Here is a 15,807-nt window from a genome sequence, read left to right as displayed (position 1 = left end):
GTTGCAAGTCTTCAATTAAATGGACGTGCAAAAATGTTGTCTGGTTAGTTCCTCAAGTCGACAGGCATTGCAAAATTTGGCTACAATCAGTTTGTTTGAAGGAAAATATAAGGGATGTTTTACATTATAAGGTTGTAATTTGACTTATGTGAAATAAGCCTGACTTCAGTTTATTGATAAGTTGGATATCTTAATTTGGGAGGAAAAAAAACTTTAACTAGGTTTTCCACCTAATTTTTCATGGTGGATTTTCTACCATATTTGGAGGTCGGTAAGGAAAGCAACTTCTGTTCTCTATTTTTAAAGAAAAGATTGTTTATGCTATTGTTCGGCTGTTAAATTTTGCTTTTATTGGTAGAATAAAATTTTGGTAATTGAATTATTGTAGCACTTTTTGAATTACTTTTGTTTATTTGGGAATTCTGAAAGGAGCAATTGCGATATGATCCCTCTCTCTCTCTCTCTCTCTCTCTCTCCACCTTAACACTACACTCACCTTTATCCCTAGTGCTTACCCCTCATAGCTAGCTTCACTCACCTCGCTATCAAACCTAGCCATCCCTACTTATCCCTTAGCCCTCACCCTACTCGCTATAGCCTCACACCCTCACCACACTCGCTTTAGCCTCACACTCTCACCACCACCTACCCTAGCTTGGCCTAGTTGGTTGTACCTCCTCTTCCTCTCACCGTCACCCTCTCGTTGTTTTGGAAACATCGGAAGCATAATCCCTAAGAGAGTTCTCAGGCTGCATGGCCTCATTATTGAGGTGTAGTTCACGTTAGTGGCATCAAATCATCAGATCGAGATGTGAATGTCTCTTTCTTTCCATGAGTAAGATAATGTTTGCTAAAAATAAACAGAAAATGACCGTACTGTATGTCAAATATGATACGTTTCTCAAAATGCCTCTAAATTTTTGCTATTCTCCTCATGTTCAAAATTGCAAATATCTGGTTTCAAAAAGACCTTTTTTACCTTTTGAACATGCGATTTTTTAAAAAATATGCGAATCTTCTCTCAAATATATGATTGGTTTTTGCACAATAGTTCTTATTCTCATATTTGTATCTCTCTAATTTGATACAAAAAACTTTTGTTTTTACAGTCGTTGAAAAGCTGAGATATAAGCTTATAACTTTCTTCTTTTGATTAAGAATCGAAAATCTCTCTAGGATTACCATTTCTGCATTCCAAAACTAAAATAAAAGTATGCCTTATAGACTGGAACAAACGCGGCTGTGCTTTTTGTGTCTGTTTTATGTTATTTTTCAATCACATGCGTTGAAAATAGAGAAAAAAAAGGACAGAGATAGATTAGGACGTTAGCTTTTCAACACCACTAAGATCTGATGAGTGGTTGAAGAGAAACATCCTCTGGAAGATAGATTGTTCGGTTGTTTCAGTCTGCAAGTCTGCAGAGCATGCTTATATTCCAGTTTTGAAGCTAAAAAATGGGAACCCTGTTGTGGGGCAGATTACGAGATTTAAGTGTCATAGAAGTGTTGTCCTATTACGGGATTCAAACTATAACACAAGGGACAAGTGCACGACCCTTCTAGGAATGTCGATAGAGGATTGGGGTTAATGTATTTCTGGTAGAAGTAATTTTATATCGATGAAAGTTTCTTCTTTTCGTAATAAATGGGAAGGCCGGTCCGCTACATGTGCATTTGAAAGAACTGACAAAGAGTTGCGTGACTTTCTTGTTTATTTTTTTGGACTTACTTTATTTTTGGATTTGTCTGGTTCGAGGTTAAGTTACCTATGGTTGCAGTTCTTAGAAGACTTAGATGAAGTCAACAACTATGTATAGAGTGCTGCTATGCTCGCATATTTGTACAATCAACTTTACCGTGCGAGTAAGGGTATAAAAATCGTCAGAGGGTTTTGGCCATTTGTCTAGGTAATTATTTATTACATATTTGGTAGTTGTAGACTAAGATCGTTAAAGGTTATAGTCTTACTAATACATTGATTTTATAGGCCTGGGCGTGAGAGCATATTGTTGCCTTGCGTCCTCAGTGTCGCCTTGCGATTTATGGTTTTCCCAAGATCGACCAGTGGACTAGAATAAATGTCAAGGAGGATAATGCTAAGTTTATTTTAGATGGTCTGTAATTAAATGAGGTAAGTGGTTTAAAATCATTTCAGCATTTATCATTCATTAGTATAAATTATTGAAATGTTTAGCATTTTTAAGTAATCAACATTGATTTTTTTTTTTGTTAGTACAAATCATTATCGCATTAGCATTCAGTAGTATAAATAGTTCTAATGTTTAACATTCTTAAGTAATGAAGTTGCAGGATTTTGTATTCCTTAGTACAAATCATTATCGCTTTAGCATTTAACTTTCATTAGTGTAAATCGTTGTAATCTTTAGCGTTCTTAAGTAATGATCGTTGCATGATTTTGTCTTTTTTAGTACAAAGCGTTAGCGTTTTAGCATTTAACATTCGTTATTATAAATCATTGTAATATGTAGCATCCATTAGTGTAAATCATTTTAATATAAATCACTCATTAGTAACAATTATTGTAATATATTTAGCACTTGTTATTATAAATCATTTTAATATTTAACATTCATTAGCATGAATAATTATGTCTATACCTAAACCATAATCTCCAATGTACATGTTGTGTAGAGACCGTATGAAGATGGGAAGGACGAGGACCAAGAGGTTGTTGCTGAGGCTGCGATATTTGGTTGTTTAGTAAATCTGAAGCCGAGTTGCAGCTTGGTAGTCAAGTTCTCCTATAAGCTGGCTTGGGACAATCTACCCCAAAACAACATGTGAAAGTGAGAAGGATGATGAATAGTGGTGGGGCCAGGAACGTGAATTGGCACGAACGCTTCAGAGAACAATTGGATAGCTAGTACAAAGGAGGTGTTCGTGCCATAACATATAATTATAAAGAACGACAATATGACCCCAATTATTTAAAAAAATATTAGGAACCCATGCATCGAAATTTGGAGATTGAGAATAAGCAACGTGGAAATATTGAGAACCCATGCGTCCCTCCTATTCCCCATCATGTCGTCTTCAAGCATAGAAAAAACGTCAATCATTTTCCTCTGGCTACAACAATGATTCCCTCAGTTGCAGTACACGATGGGGAGCAAACACAGCTCACAAAAAAGAAGGTAGTCTCTGCCACAAGGTTAGAGATGTTGGAGAAGGAGAATAAGGAGTTACGAAAGCAGGTGAGAAATTTGGAGAGACAAATGCAGTTATAATATGGTACACTTGTAGAGATGATTACCAGTGGTTTTAATAAAATCAAGAGAATCAAGAGGCCACCGATGAAAGAGAGTTCACCAAGGAAAAGAAAGAGACGATTTGTATGTCATAGTCCATCTGAGTCGTCAAGTGCCACTGAATAAACATTATGTGATTTTTTTATCCCGATAATTATTTGTTGTAATTTTATAATTCTTTATTGTAATTCTATAATTTTTTTATAACGTGACATTCTATAAATGTATAATTTTTTTTAATAAGTGTAACACATAAGTGCTACCGAACAAATCGTTGTAATGTTCGGCCTTCATAAAAAAAAATTAAAGAAGCGTTTAGTGTTGTGTACTGCAAAAATTATGATTAAATATCGATATTACATATCGATAGCGTTCACAAATACAAACAAAGATATATTGTTGTTATCGTAACTTTATAAATACAAATCGACGTTCCAATAATTATTTTTTGTAATTCTGTAATTCTTTGTTGTAATTCTATAATTCTTTTGTGTAACTTGACATTCTATAAGTATATAAATCCTTTGTTGTCCTATCATGATTTGCTTTTACGAGCGTTGTCTATATGAACGATATATCGTATCACAATTTACACAATGACTGATTTATAAAAGGCGGAAAGGAAAAACAATAAACAAATCGACACGATGTTTAGACTTAGTAAACTATAAATTGAGGTAACTTCATAAATATAAATCGACGTAACTTCATAAATACAAATCAACATCGTTCACAAAGACAAACAAAGACATATCGTTATCACGATAACTTCATAACTACAAATCGACGTGATTTATAACCACATTCATTTACAAAAAATATGAGTATTTAGTTACAATACATCATGACCAATGGTTTGTCATAGATACAATATTTGACCATCATCATCAAAGAAAACAAATATTATCATTAGCATCACCCCCACGTCCAAATAGTGATGTGCTTCGAGTGCAATCCAGGTGCGTATGAAATCCAGCTTGCTAGTGCAGAAAGCTTCAAGGCAGAACTGAACAAGCTGCACAAGGTATGGATCCCAATAGGAAGATAAGATGCAGCTCGCACAATTAGCATATTTATCATGAAGTATATTGAATATTAGACAGATATTTTTCCAACTGTGAAGGATGGTTTGCGAACGATGGAGGGTACGACAATAGGAATAGATCAAATAGATGGTCATCAGCATCACTCCCTATCTATCATGCAGAATATCAAGAAGCAAAAGTTGCGCTGCCGCAGAAAAGATGAAGAGTTGTTAAATAGATTAGGGTTTTAGACATGGACCACGATTCGGGTTGGGTCAGGTCGGGTAGGGTAGGGTTTTACACATATTTATATTGGGGTTTTACATAGGGTTTTATGCACATGTACACAAATCAACACGATGTTTAGACTTAGTAAAGTACAAATCGAGGTAACTTCATAAATACAAATCGATTTACAACTTGAGACCGATTTAAGTAACAATTGCAAATCGATTTCACAGTTTCGTTCATAATATTTTAGTAACACTTGCAAACTGATATGAGTAAATCGTAATATTAAATATCAATATCGTTCACAAATACAAACAAAGACATATCATTATCGCAGTAACAATTGCAAATCTATATATGAGTAAATCGCTATATTACATATCGATATCGTTCAGAAAGACAAACAAAGACAAATCGTTTAGGGTTTAGGGTTTCGGGTTCAGGGTATAGGGTTTATAGTTTAGGCTTTAAGGTTTAGGGTTTGTGGTTTGTGGTTTGTGGTTTTTGGTTTGTGGTTTGTGGTTTAGGGTTTTAGAGGTTTAGGAGTTTAGGGTTTAGGTTTTAGGGTTTAGGATTTAGGGTTTTAGAGGTTTAGGCTTTAGGCTTTAGGGTTTAGGGTTTTAGGGGTTTAGGATTTAGGGTTTAGGGTTCAGGCTTTAGGCTTTAGGGTTTTAGATTTTAGGGTTTAGGTTTTTAGGGGTTTAGGGTTTATAGTTTAGGCGTTAGGGTTTAAGGTCCAGGGTTTGGGGTTTGGGGTTTAGGGTTTAAGTTTTGGATCTATTTAAATTTCAAATGGATCCTACTTAATATATATATATATATATATATATATATATATATATATATATATATAATAGTTTAGATTGTGTTTGGATTTGATGAAAGCTAAATGGGTCTCACAACCAACCCAATCCAATCACTCCCCCACCTAACCCATCAATTCAATCAAATGCATCCCATCCCACCAAATCCGTTTGAATATTCTATTGCGATTTACCTATTTGAGCTTTGTCTATGTGAACGATATATCGTATCACGATTACACAATGACTGATTCATAATAGGCAAAAAAGAAAAATAATAAACAAATTGACACGATGTTTAGACTTAGTAAACTATAAATCGACACCAGTTATATTTTTTTTTTTGTAAATGGCAAATGAAACAACGTTTTTAAATTAATGCGCAATGTAATTTATTTGGGCGCAGTTTTTGAAAATGAGCGGTATGTGAAATGACGTTTCCTTTATAAATGAATGACACATCGCACAAGTTTAAGAGAGTGTCGCTTCACTTTGCTTCGTTAGTAAGGAACATACAAACCGATGTTTTCATTATAAACGACGTGTTCGTGGGTCGAACATATAACCTGCTTCGTCACAAAGTGGGTATTGATTCAACTATAATATATGTATAACGATTTGTATACGTGAAAACTAGTTGAGACAATGATTTTTTCTAATGGTATAAGTACTGAATAATGACGATTTACCTACGATATCAAAATTGTAGCTCTGTAAGCTAGATGAGACAACGATTTATACATGTGAAGGATACATATTACAACGATTTATACATGTGAAGGATACATTATTAAACAGAATTCACACGCGATTCCTGTGTTTCATAACTCACTTTCGAATTGAACTAAGCCTGTCATGAAATAGAACAATATAAGATACTACATTTTACAATCACAAGAAATGCAAACATCCTCCAAACATTGATTACATACCAAAAGACTTGTAAAACTGATGCTATCGTTCCACTCAAACTGGTCGGAAGGATTGATGATTCCAACATTGTAGTGCACGTCTGTAAGGTATTGCTACATGTTGAAAATTACACAAGTTAGATATTGATAAACTACACGTAATGCAATTTACATGAAAAACAATATAATGTATTATATACCTGTTCATGCGAAGGGCTTGGTTGTTTCTTAGACCTTTTTTGCCAACCAATTCCAGTGCACCCTTTGTCCTCCGACGACTGCGATCAGAGGCAAGTTTTCTTTTGATAACCTTCGTTAGGTGAATTTTTCATCATAATCTACAACGTTGACTCCTGACTTGGTAAAGATGATGTTTACTCTTCGATACAACTTCTCATGAGTGTCAAGGAAAGCATGATTTTCACCTCCGCTGTTCACTCCCATTTTCTTGGATTGGTCTTTATAAGCTGCAACGAACTAATGGTGAATTAACTGCATATTTTTAAGTAACTTCCTTGATACTTTTCTCATGCATACATAGGCTTCTTCACTTTTCGATGCCAAATCTGCAACATGCATAAGTGACCTATATAGTTATGGGTAACGGGAGGCTATGTGACACTTCTCATCAACACCAGATTGACTGACATAATCTGTATCCAGCAGTTCAATCTTTGCTTGTCTCATCCATCTTCACATTAAATATGACTCAAGTATTTCTTGTATCTTCTCTTGATTAAGTGCCTTTAATGCATGATGACATAAAATACCTTTGAATTCATACATTTTGCACATACATTCAATTGTTCTGTTGTTAACATTGTATGTAACATGTGCTTCTTGCCTTTTCGGATGCTCTTCGCCCTCTCATATAATATGGTATTTATGCATATTCTCCTTCTATGTTGCAATTCATGACCTGTATAACCTCCTTCTTAATCCATTCAAATACAATTAGTGCATACAGATCTGCAGGTCGCATCAATATTTTCATGCCTAAAGTTATAGGGCGTGTATTGAAGTATTTCACATCATGTTCAAGTTCATTCTGTTTAAGACCATTTACAAATAATTCATATTGTTTCATGAAGTGAAACATTATTAAACATGGATACAAGGTTTTCTTTAGTGTGTCATGCATAGATTCAACTCTTTGTGTGCTTATCATACCTGCACAAAAGTATTATCTTCCATATGCTAATGCCCACTTCTCTTTGTCTGCATAAAATTTTTGTAACCGCACATAGTCTTCAAGGTCGTACATCTGAATCATTTCCTCTCAATCAGACATAAATGTGACATCGTCTACGCTCTCAAGTACACACATTGTAAACTTTTTGTCAAACCCTGTCTTCTAATTAAATATGTGTTATATGTTCTTTGCTGCATTTTGAAAGATATGCCACAAACATAGGCGATGTGCATCTATCCATACATGAGACACTACAGTCGCAATTATGTGATCACCATCTGTAAGTATAACTTCAAGTTACTTTCTATTCATTGCCTGTGTAAATACTCTGAACAACTGCTCAAAGCTTTCCTTGGTCTGATCATACAAAAAAGCGTCGCCTAATATACAACTCTGTGAGTGATGATTCACTCTGATAAACTGCGCAAATGACTACTGTTCAGTATTAATCTTCACTGTCGTATAAAAAACAAGCACATCATTGAAGTATTCATAATCTACTATTGACTTTGAATCCGCCCAAAACATATTCACAGCATATCCATCTTCATCCAGTTGCATTGCACTAACGAAACTAGGGTTATTGTTTGATTTCTTTTGTAAGTAATCAACCAAAGAACATATTTCTCTATTCTTCATGTTATCTGTCATCTTCCTTCTCAAATAGTTTCTTAGATCCATAGGTGTGAATGACACATTCTCGCGACCATCATTTATGTGCGTGAACAAATTATATGTCTTCCTTGGTGCAATGCCAGCACTATCAGCTATTTTAACAATTACAACATGCACTTCAATTACTTTACGATGTGACCTTAACATAAGAGTTATAAATGAAGTTGTTAATTCATGGTTATGATCATTGATTAAAGTACGAACTACATATTTCCCGTTCGGAAGTCTTCTTAACACCATTCTCGCTAGACATCCACATCTTAAATCCGGCTTGCTCCTTGTTGAATTTTTACTTGACTTCTTCTAACCTTCCTTAGAACAAACATGTCTTTCTCACCACGATACTCTGTGCATTTTTTGACCAAGAATACCTTCTAACACTGAAGCCAAGTTTTAAGGCATAATCATTATAAAATTTAAATGCATCTTCCTCATTATTAAATTGCATTCCTTCCATGAGAACAAAGTCAAGTGTACTATCATGTACATTTTCAGTGCCTGCACTTTTATTAAGTGTACTGTCATGATCGTCTACCTCATTATCGAATTGCATTTCTTCTGTTGGAATATTCAAGTTAAGAGTGAATCCAATGCCTGCACCTTTCTTATCATGTGCATCATTAATGCACATATTCACTTCTTCAGGTGCATCATTAGTACAAATGTTCACTTCTCCATAACTTTTCAATGATTGAGATACATCATCTTCACTGCAACCAGGTGATAAGCTCACCATTGTCATAAAGAAGATATCAATTTGTGTTAACTAGCACATACGTTTACTATGATTTATTCAAGATGCATATAACAACGTATACCGATAAGGTTAAGCAAGTCAAAGAAATGATTGAATGAATCACAGTATAAAAGCAACAACAATTTGTTATTTGCTTATACTATGCATCGAGTTGTTATTTACCATGCCAATAAAAGAAATGATTTATCATATATGTGTGTTGACGATAGCGATTCATGTGACAACGATTTAATTATATCTACGACGCTGTGAAGCGATTTCAATAGAAATCATTATATGAGCAGTGATTTGAATATGCAAATCGCTACCGCAAGCGCGCAACAATGTATTTCCGCATGCACATGTTTTAAAATCATACTGTAAATATCTTAAAAATCGATATTAGAAAATACATAATATCTTACAAATCGATATACATATCGCATAATATATTACAAATCGATACGATAATTCAACATAATAGCTTACAAATCGACACTACAAAACACATAATATCTTACAAATTGTTATACATATCGCATAATATATTACAAATCGATACAAAAATTCAGCATAATAGCTTACAAATCGATATTAACAAACAAAACAATATCTCACAAATCGGTAGTATGTTACTACAACGGCGATTTGCGTTACATTGCATATACTGAGTGAATGGACGATACCGGATGGGGTAGAGGCCCTTCCTCGCATATGTAAACAAGCATTCTTGCCAACATGTCCCAGCGTCTTACAAATATCTTTAATTTTTCAACCATTGAAAAGACAACATCTACCTGCAATAACAAAATAACGCCTTAATGACACTCACGATGACATACGTTCTTCAACAATAGCATGATGACATGGAAAGGTACTCACGACGCCTTAATGACACTTGTTGAAATGTTTGTGCGTCATTGCTTTTTTTCATACTGTCTAACAAAAACAAAGAAGAGAAGACTGTAAAAAGAGATAACCGACAAATGCTCCTATGATGCCCACCAATGATCGAACCAGTCGATCGATTTATAATTATCTCCACGAGGTAGGAACAAACTCGAAAATGTTTTATAACACAAGGCAAGAACGAGAAGGCGACAATGTGTTGTAACACAAGTTAAAAACCAAGGCGAGAACCTGAACTCGAGACGATGGCAAAAGATGCTCCGACGACAACAAACGACGGTAAATGATGCATCGTCAAAAAGAGCTCCTGTTACAGCAGATTGTGCGTGGACAAAAGGTAATTCATTGATAGCATAGAAGTTTAATGCTTAAGGTGAAAACAAAACGTTTAAACTTTTTGAATAGTTAAGATCATCCTCCCTTTTCTGAATGAAAGATATTTTTGTCTTTTTCTCAATTCATTGTTTCACGACAAGAATGGCGAAAAAGAGTACTTAAGTCTTTGCAACCACACCGAACTCCAACGCTAAGTGATGTCAACACACACGAAAATACGAGCCCCACGTGCTTATGTACATGACGCTCATTCGAACCCCCGAACACGTAGCAAAACCTGCATCTTCGGGAGAGAACACGCTAACACCCTCCCCACAATGAGCTTCTTCATTGTTTTGATGGCTGTCGGCCATTTATGTTTAACTCAAGGATCTCGCTCGCATCTCCGAAATAGAAAAGACAGAATAAATTTTTTTTAACATAAAAGATTGAATTATCAATATGTATATGTACATTTACAAATTTGCTAATTAATGAAAATACCGACTACATCCCTTGGTGATCAGCAACATACGGAATGAAACAAGCGCCCTAGAACAAGACAGAGCTATATGATATTTGACGAACAGCTACAAATGTTGAATAAAAAAAAGTAAAAAAGAAAAAGAAACACCGTGAACATCATGATGACCATGGGCGAATTTCCCTCCGAGACAATGCCCCCCACTTCCTTAAAAGGGCTGCTCCAGAGTTACCTATGTTCCCTCGGTAACAAATATTTTGCAATTGTAAAATTTAACGAATTGATTAAAAAGAAAAAATGTGGGAGACGGAAGGCCGTTTAAGCCACCATCTGCTCCTGCTCCATATACAACTGATCAACCCAAGGCACAAAGGGGGCAGCAGAAGCCGAGACACCCGAGCCATGAAAACCGTGCTGCAGCCCACTCTGGTTCAATCCCTCGAGCCCATAGCTTGTAGGTCCGTCCTTCACCAACGACTGCACCCAAGATACATCTGGCTCCTCTGCCATGGGTTCGTTAGCAGTAGCCCCCCCGCTGCTACGGATGGCAAACGACGCAGACTTCCTCAGCTTGTTGAGCTCCTCCCCCTGAACCCCCCAATCCAGTTTCCCATTGGGAGAGCTCCAATCAGACAGCTTCGATGATGTGGAAGGCGCCCTTACAGCAGCAAACCCCGCTGCTCCTCGATCACAGAAACTCTGGCTGCGCTTTGCAAACGCAGCAGCCCTCGACGAGTTCATGACCGCCGTGGCCAATGCAGGGGACATCGACGAAGAAGACCCGCTGCAAAGATCCACTCCTAGATGGGGCGAAGAAGTCCTCACAGGAGAAGAAGGGACACCGTAATTGAGATTAGGACGCATCGTCGACTGGATTTGGGCCATGGCAGCTGCTGCCGCTGCTGCTTTCAGAGACAGAGAAGAATCCACAGCGGCCATTTGGGACAGCACATCAGAGGTAAACATGTCTTCAAGGTTAGCAGATCCGGATGTGTTCCTGAACTTCCCACTGCGGCTGCCCACAGATGAAGCAAGCACACTAGCAGCAGCAAGAGAGCCAATCCTGGATTGTTGAAGCTGGGAGGAGGCCACAGCTGCGGCGGCGAGATCGTCAAGAAGTTGCTTCTGACCCTCCAATTCAGCAAGATCATCCATCGTCAAGTCACGAGCACTAAGCGCCGCCCTAAGCCTGCTTGCCTGCAGGCCACTAGAACCACCTAATTGCCAAGCAGAGCCAACGCTGGCGGAGGGTGACATTGGCGGAGTACCCAAGAGAACAGAAGGCGAATTAAGTGTCAATGGGCTCAATACGGGCGAGTCGAGTGCCATCGACCTCGGAGAAGGCAGGGCAGAGCCGGTGGAAGGATACAGGGATCGGAGCTCTTCTGGCTTATGAGCAAAGAAGCAGACGCGCCTGGTGCAGTTGGTCTCATCTTTGCACAACCTGGTTCGATACTGTGCAGGGTGGAGCCAGCACTCGAACACACCATGAGCGTATTCACAAGCATCACCCCTGCGACAAGCACCCTTCCTGAAGTCAGGGCACGGGACGCAGCTGTAGTGGTACCTCCTGGGGTCCCTCCGCCTCGCGTTCTCGCCCGGGTGCGCAAAGGGACACTCGGTCCAGTCGTGCGAGTAGGCCCTGGAGCAGGGTTTCACCTTGAAGGTATACATCCTGAACTCATCCGTGGTGTACATGCCATTCTTGATATCAGGCATGGAGAGATCGACGGGGTACTCCTTCTTCTCTGCCCCCGATTTGAGCGTCCGAGCCACCGGAGACGACTTCCCGTCACCGTTAACATTCAACAAGGAACTCAGATCATCTATCGAGTCCGACAGCACCGGGGAAGAGACTGCAATCAGGTCCCCTGGCCGGTTTCCATTGACATCAACAGAATTAACATCGGCCGAGGCCTCGAGCAGAAGCTTGACGATCTGCACAGATGCAGGCGAGCCACTGGCGGCAGCACAGTGCAGGGCGGTGGCTCCATCGGAGACAGAAGCGCGGTTCACGTCGATGCCGCAGGTGGAATAGGTGGAGAGGATGTACTTGAGAATATCGGTGCTGCCGAAGAGTGCAGCGATCATCAGCGGCGTCCTCTGCAGGAAGCCCATCTTCCTGGGGAAGGACTGGACGTACCAGAAGCTGGCCTCGTCGATGGCGGAACCGTCCTCTTCGACGGCCTGCTTGAACCCTATCAGGTCATCGGAAGCCGATAGCTCGAGCAGGGCGGAGCAGGCGCTCGCCTTGCAGGATAAGTCCTCCATCCTGCCTCTGTTGTCACCGCAGAATCCCATCGCGCCCTCCATCCCACCCTCAAACCCCTCTTTCTTCACAAACTCTGGCCTTCCGCACATGCCCTCTTACCCTGCACTGCAATCAACCGAAACAACTTTATGATCAGACCAACCACCAAACCGCACAAATTTCTTACTCAAACACAAAGAGAAGGAGCAATGAAGGGTGAGCCTTCTCTCAGATGGAATTTTACGGTTTTTGCAGGTGAGAGTTAGGATTGACAAGGGTGAGGAACAAGGGAGGACTGGTAGGGTAGGCAATAAAAGAGCCACCATGTCGGTTCGTGAACCTAATCCACACCAAAAATGACAGAAAGAAAAGCAAACGATAAAAAAAAGGGGAAACATAACACAGCCATCTCCTATTTATCCAATCCCCCTATCGAAGAAGCAACGTAATCAATCTGTCCACAAAACTTTACTTATAAGGTAAGCCCTCCATGCGTTATGATTCATGTAACACAGCATCACAAGTTCAACGCAAAAGAAATGATGGGTATCCACGGGAAGAGGAGGAGAGAGAGAGAGGAGTTGGGGATTACCTTGAAGGGAGATGACGGTCTACAAGCAAATCGAGAACGAGCGGTTCTCTCTATCCCTCTCTGAGCCTCTCACACTCCAGTCCACGCACACCTCACTCTCCACCTCTCCCCTTCTTCTACCTCGAGCAGAGGGAAGCAGGGAGGAAAGAGGACAACAGGACGAAGGAAGGATCCCTCCGTCTTCCTTTTCCGCTCTCGGTCAAAGAACTAAGAAAAAAAAAATACTAATAAATAAAAAAGAAAGCTTTTGGGGAAATTACAAATTATCTGATTCGTTGAGAAAAAGGTGAGAAAGAAAAAATGTAGGATGTGGGAAAAATGGGGTAAGGGGGACCGACTTTCTGAAAGGGACGGGCGAAACGAGGAGATGGTTTACTCGGGTGGCGTTTCGTCTCACGTGCGAGATGAGATCGAAGCACAGAGCAGGCAGCAGCCTGGTTCCTCTTTGAGGAGTGATTGAACAACGTGGTAGCGACCCACACGCGTGTGACCGCGGGTGGGCGACGTTGCCAGGCGAACGTGCGAAGGTTCCAGTTACACGCCTGATCGGGTTCCCGTCGTGCTGACGTGGGTGTCAGTATCCGCATCCCAACCCCCCGTGTGGTGTGGATAATGCCTCTCTCAGTCTTTCTTCAACCCCCACCGTCTATCATTGGGATACATATCTTATCGGCAGAAAATCGATAAGTTTTTATCTTGAAACTAAAAAACTATTTAAAATTGTTTTTTTAATATTGTTTTAATGACTTTAACATATGTTACAATTTGATTGACATGCAATATATTTTTATTTTTTGTCCCATTCAAAATAATTCACTTGAGTATCGGTACAGACTGATCATGCATGCGTTCCCATGAAACTAGGTTAGGTTCAGAGTTAAGTCAAAAAAGTTAATTCAGGTAATAGAGTAGGTTCGGTTTTTTAACCACAGCTTGCCTTTAAAAAAAAAAAATTTATTAATAATAAATGACTATGGATATATTTGAAAATTTTACATGACAAATTTAGGTACCGCCTGTATTTCAAAACTATTAGAGTAGGGTCCTATGTTTTTAGCATATGACTAGTATTAGGTTTGGTGGTTGTTAGACGTAAAATTTCCTTTTGTTTTATATTGCTTGGGACTTAATCACAAGTGAAAATATCAGGTGCGATATGATTGCACAAATATTTGTGCATTAAGCACCTGATCACCCTCCATCTTGGAAACAGGCCTGTCAGTTGTGGGGCCCCAGGCTTGATGGAGGGCAGTCAGGTGCTTAATGCACAAATTTTGTGCTATGTGATTGCATCTGATCCAGACTAATCCTGAGCAAAGCCAAATAGATTTTGGGTCTAGACAGGGCATGTGATCTAGGTGGGAGATACAAACAACATTTGAATCCAAAGTTTGTTGGACTGTTTTGGTTCAAGAATGGGTCTCATGGTAACACTAAGCTCACCTTCATCTTTGGATGAACTTAGGCATGGAAAATTACCTTTATCAAAGATAAAAAATAGAGGCGAGTTATATTTGAAAAATGCAATTTTTGGGCTAGTCGTAACTCGATTTTAGAAAAATGAATTTTCAACATTCTCAGAATTTTGAGACGCATCTAATGGTATACTTGTCTGAATTTAACCCGAAGTTTGCTTTATTTTTGCTTGATTTTAAAGGTTAAAAATAATTCAATAATAGTTAAACATAGATATTCTCAAACCAATATTCATTTCAAAAACCAAATGATTAAAGCATCAATTAAATGAATTGAATTTCAAATAATTCTTAAATAATTAATAGTCATTGTACATTTTCAAACTTTCACAAGACATAATAAAATCTCTAGTATCATGGTGCCACCCGCAACAAACTCTCAATCACTCTGTGTTGATTCTTCATCTGAAAAATCATAAGTATAAAGCGGTCAAATATACTAAGAATGCAAGTGATCATATAAACATTCATAGCATGTAACAATCACAATTCATGTGTGAGCAAAGATCATTCATGAATTAATTTAAGGCCATGCATACTGCATACGGGTGCATGCTTAAGCTTAAACCAAATTACTACACTACCACATTCACAACATCAAACCTCTCGAGTTTGTTATGCTTTATTATTTAATATACCCAAGTATCCTACAGAAGCTGATCCAATGAGGACAGTTGGTGATCCAGATAGTACTTTCTAAGACCAAACCAATTCAAAACTTTTATATAATCTATCACGTAAGACCACTCCAGACCTCCTAGACGTGAATAGGAGAAGAAACAAGAAACGAAAAAAGGAGAGAGAGAGAGTATTTTTTTTATCTTTTTTTTTTCTAAAATAGGAAGGTCGTAAGAGAGGGGGTTTATATAACCCTCCCACCTAGCCCAAAATCCTAAGGTGGTTAGAACTCTCTCCTCCAAAATCGAGTGGAGGGGGAGA

General features: G+C 38.6%; 1 protein-coding gene across 2 annotated transcripts; it reads right to left on the bottom strand.

Moving 5' to 3' along the window:
- Nucleotides 1-10,605: 10,605 nt before the first annotated feature.
- Nucleotides 10,606-13,592, bottom strand: LOC149839621 (zinc finger CCCH domain-containing protein 66-like). Of its 2 annotated transcripts, none has more exons than XM_090002686.1 (2): nucleotides 13,394-13,592; nucleotides 10,606-12,922 (listed from the first exon to the last, which is right to left on the bottom strand). In XM_090002686.1, exon 2 carries the CDS (start codon nucleotides 12,909-12,911, stop codon nucleotides 10,869-10,871), a length of 2,043 nt encoding a protein of 680 aa, XP_089858812.1. In that variant the 5' UTR covers nucleotides 12,912-12,922; nucleotides 13,394-13,592; the 3' UTR covers nucleotides 10,606-10,868. The 2 variants fall into 2 exon arrangements, with proteins under 2 accessions (XP_089858812.1, XP_089858811.1); XM_090002685.1 differs by having other exon boundaries at nucleotides 10,606-12,927; nucleotides 13,394-13,590.
- Nucleotides 13,593-15,807: the final 2,215 nt, after the last annotated feature.

This window comes from Nuphar pumila, chromosome 4 (genome assembly GCF_984573655.1).
Source record: "Nuphar pumila chromosome 4, dmNupPumi1.hap1.1, whole genome shotgun sequence".
Lineage (NCBI taxonomy): Eukaryota > Viridiplantae > Streptophyta > Magnoliopsida > Nymphaeales > Nymphaeaceae > Nuphar > Nuphar pumila.
Note: the sequence above shows the minus strand (reverse complement) of the source record. Positions and strands in the feature narration are given on the sequence as shown.